This window comes from Mus caroli, chromosome X (assembly GCF_900094665.2).
Source record: "Mus caroli chromosome X, CAROLI_EIJ_v1.1, whole genome shotgun sequence".
Classification (NCBI taxonomy): domain Eukaryota; kingdom Metazoa; phylum Chordata; class Mammalia; order Rodentia; family Muridae; genus Mus; species Mus caroli.
The window spans coordinates 67,580,921-67,585,066 of NC_034589.1; the positions used below are offsets into that span (position 1 = coordinate 67,580,921).

The following is a 4,146-nucleotide window of genomic DNA, read 5'->3' on the forward strand; positions in this document are numbered from 1 at the left end:
ATTTTAAAACAGGAGAATTAGGATCATGGACGGGGGATCTGGCAAATGAAAAGACTCAGTAGGGGATGCCTTTTTTTTTTTTTTTTTTTTTTTTTAGATATTTTCTTTATTTACATTTTAAATGTTATCCTCTTTCCTGGTTTCCCCTCTGAAAGTCCCCTATCCCCTCCCATTCCCTCCCCCTGCTCCCCAACCCACATACTCCCACTTCCCAGCCCTGGCATTCCCCTATACTGGAACATAGAACCTTCACAAGAGCAAGGGACTCTCCTCCCATTGATGGCCTACTAGGCCATCCTCTGCTACATATGCATCTGGAGCCCTGAGTCCCTCCATGGGTTTTCTTTGGTTGGTGGTTTAGTCCCAGGGAACTCTGGGGTTACTGGTTAGTTCATATTGTTGTTTCTCATATGGGGCTGCAAATCCCTTCAGCTAGAGAATACTTTTCTATACCTCTGTGTTTAGAATCCCAGGTCTAGAAAGGACTTAGGCAGCCTTGACTCATGAATTTTCCAGTTACAGCCTATATGGCTACTTTGGACTGGCTCTAGTCAGACCAGAAATTTTCTTCAGCAGAATTGCATTTTCTGGGCATGTCTAAATGTCTGCGTTTTCAGCTTCACTCTCACAGATACACATAGCTCCCTCCCAAGGTTACTCCCAGGGAATTTATCTCCTGGCCTTCTTATCTTTCCATTGAAATCTTAGATGAAGCCTGCATGATCCCATGACTTTTGCATTCTTCATGCCTACAAATTAGCATTAAATATAAACTGTAAAGGTCTGCTGCCAGCTTGTAAGATAGAAGGATCCACTTGGACTACTGCAGTAGTTGTTTAGAATTCTGGATGAACCTATAATTGCAGGTTTACATTTACCTGTTAGAATCAGGTTATCTTAATAACTCATAATTTATGTTCATAAATATGGGCACACGGTTAAGGAAGTATAAACTGATAACAGTGAAGCTATCAAAACATACAAAATGTAAGAACAAGAACCAAGAAAATTTCTTTGTTAGAGCAAAGAATACTATATTGCAAATGCTTCCAAAATTAATCCTTTTTGACATCAAAATGCCATGACATTTTTCTTAGTAACTGTTCTATTGCTATGAAGAGACACTATGACCATGGCAACTGTTATGAAAAAAAAAACATTTAATTGTGATAAACCAAAGGAATTTTTGATATATAACATAAAATCCACAACTTCCAAATTAAGTCCTAGCTCCACTATATTCTGGTGTGTGTTAGCACTCTCTTACCTCATTGTATAGAGGAGGGTCCCATTGTCTACCAGTCTGAGCAGCTTGTTGGGTGTGGTCATATTGTGAGCCACTGATTTTTTACCATTGTGGAAGAAGGTATCAGGAGTCCATATCTTACTAGCCAGAAGATTGTTCAGTGGAAGGATCTTCATTGGTCCATCAAATTTCAGTCTTTCATCATGCCATGTCTGTCTAAAAAATACATCAATAGTATATTCCTACAACAGAGAGACCAAGAAAGAAAGAGTGAAGCAATGTTTTGTAGGATTCTGATGTGGATCAGCAATACTCTTGGCAAATCTTAACTGAAATGTTTTCTGTGAGAGAGAAGTGGAGTCTATTAGAAGTACTTACCAGTGAGTATGACAAATTACGATGACTGAAAATTATTGCCATATTTTGAAATTGCAGATGATACATATATCTAACCATATGTTTAACACATACTTTATTTAAAAAGTCATCCTCTACATATAATAAAAGCTGAGCAAAAGACTTTTCTTCTCTGTGCTATGATATCTCTAGTTAAAAAAAATCACCTCTTTGTCTTTATTTATGAATGATCTCATATGAACATTAGAGGTCATTACAAGTGTTACCATAAAAGCAAAACATGTATTTTAATACAAATTTCATCTGAGTCTGAGCTCCAGCTTTTTATATGTGTTCAGAAGAACCAAATAGGTCCTCATGCATATAAAGTGACATCCTCACCCAGGAAGCCATTTCTTTCCCTTATTTTTTCTTTTTAAAAAGTTTCTTTCTTCAACATGACCTCCAAATATAGAATTCTCCTGGCATACGCAAAATTACTGGCCAAGTTGGCAGAAAATCTAGAATACTGAGTGTGATACTTCTGGAAGCAATAGTGCCACAGAAGGAATGGGTTCCCCCCAAATGAGTGTATCATCTACTTCAAACCCTGGAAGAAAGTTGGACTACTCCATAATTGTGTAAAGATTCAAAACATGACAGAATAGAGAAGGAGAGGGAGGAACAGTTTCCAATATAATAATGGATGAACTTTTCCAGAACTATTGAAATAGATGCATCCTGAGATTTAACAGACCATAATGAGGTGCAAAGTCAATAAACTAGAGGTAAGCCAATCTAGCACACAGCAGACTCAAAGACTGGCACAAAGAAGACCACATGAACAAAACTGAAAAGGCATATTACCTATAAAGAGCTAGTCAAATTTGGTTGATATCAGACTTCTTCAAGGTAATAAGAAGCCAAAAAGAGAATGAAAATATATAACAAATACACCACAGAGCTGTGTCTCTAGTTGCATATGTAGCAAAGGATGGCCTACTTGGCCATCAATGGGAGGAGAGGCCCTTGGTCTTGAGAAGATCATATGTATGCCCCAGTACAGGGGAATGACAGGGCCAAGAAGTGGGAGTGGGTCGGTTGGGGAGCAGGGCATGGGGGGTATAGGGGACTTTTGGGATAGCATTGGAAATGTAAATGAAGAAAATATCTAATAGGAAGAAAGAAAGAAAGAAAGAAAGAAAGAAAGAAAGAAAGAAAGAAAGAAAGAAAGAAAGAAAGAAAGAAAGAAAGCAGGGAGGGAGTGAGGGAGGGTAGGAGGAAGGAAGGAAGGAAGGAAGGAAGGAAGGAAGGAAGGAAGGAAGGAAGGAAGGAAAGAAAGAAAGAAAGAAAGAAAGAAAGAAAGANAAAGAAAGAAAGAAAGAAAGAAAGAAAGAAAGAAAATAAATATATCTTGGACAAGAAAGAAAGAAAATATATCTTGGACATGCCAGATAGCAGAAAAGTGTTATGCCTGCATTCTATAGCTGATAGAGCTGGATCGGCATAAAGCTAATTCTACACAAGTACAGTAAGACCGAGAATTTAGTACTCAAGAGACATTTTAACTCTAGCCTTTTTTTATGGCTAGCTTCCCCACAGCATTTGGAGAATTCAGTTTTGTCGTACTGTACAGTAAAGTCACAGTCTTTGATCATTTTACCATGAACAAATAGTAAGCCTCCTCTCCTGACCATTTGTTATTTTTCTTCTTCACTTCCAACAAGCTGGAAATTCTATTCTGATAGGGACTTCTTTTCTGCTCACTACAATTTCTTTAGCATCTACCTAACTCTACCTAATATAAAGTATGCTCTCTATGCACAATTATAATTAAATGATTAAATGAACACTCATAAAATGACTTCTAAAAGAATATCTCCCTGTAGTGATAAGTGAAACTCTTATGAATATGTAACATGGAATGACAAGCATCAGTACTGGCAAATGCATAAGTTTTTAAAATGGCTAATAATTGCTAAGAAATAAGGTAGAAAAACTAACTAGAACAGGTTCCCTGGAAGGAGGTAGCAAAACATTTGAGGTAATACAGTCTTATAAGATTTGGAAGGAGAACGGAGACATAAAAAAAAGTCATTTGATTGTTAAGTATATATGCTAATATTTAAGGTAATCACTTATGAATGTAATTGAAAGGATATAAATTACAAAAAAATAGGGAAAACAAGTGCTTCAAGTCTATGAAAATAAGGAAAGTGAATCAAATATAAAAGATATTAGGGTAAAGCTCAGAAGACATAAAGTAGTACAACTGAGATGATACCCATGTATTTGAGAATGATCAAAAATACACAAGATGGACTATGTAATAAACATTTTGCCTTTCAATAAAGTATCATTCTAGATTTTTTAAAATTAGGTTTTTATTTCATTTACATTTCCAATGCTATCCCCAAAAGTCCCCCACACGCTCCCCCACCCACTCCCACAACCACCCACTCCCACTTCTTGGCCCTGGCGTTCCCCTGTACTGAGGCATATAAAGTTTGCATGATCAATGGGCCTCTCTTTTCACTGATGGCCAACTAGGCCATCTTCTGATA

General features: G+C 37.1%; 1 protein-coding gene across 5 annotated transcripts in view; it reads right to left on the reverse strand.

Annotated features, from left to right (window-relative positions):
• Gabra3 (gamma-aminobutyric acid type A receptor alpha3 subunit) overlaps positions 1-4,146 on the reverse strand; it is a 201,085-nt gene that overhangs the window by 63,399 nt on the left and 133,540 nt on the right. For all 5 annotated transcript variants that reach the window (XM_029473537.1, XM_029473536.1, XM_029473538.1 and 2 more), the window contains one exon: positions 1,268-1,488. In XM_029473537.1, the coding sequence (XP_029329397.1) occupies positions 1,268-1,488 (221 nt within the window). The remainder of the gene's footprint in view (positions 1-1,267; positions 1,489-4,146) is intronic.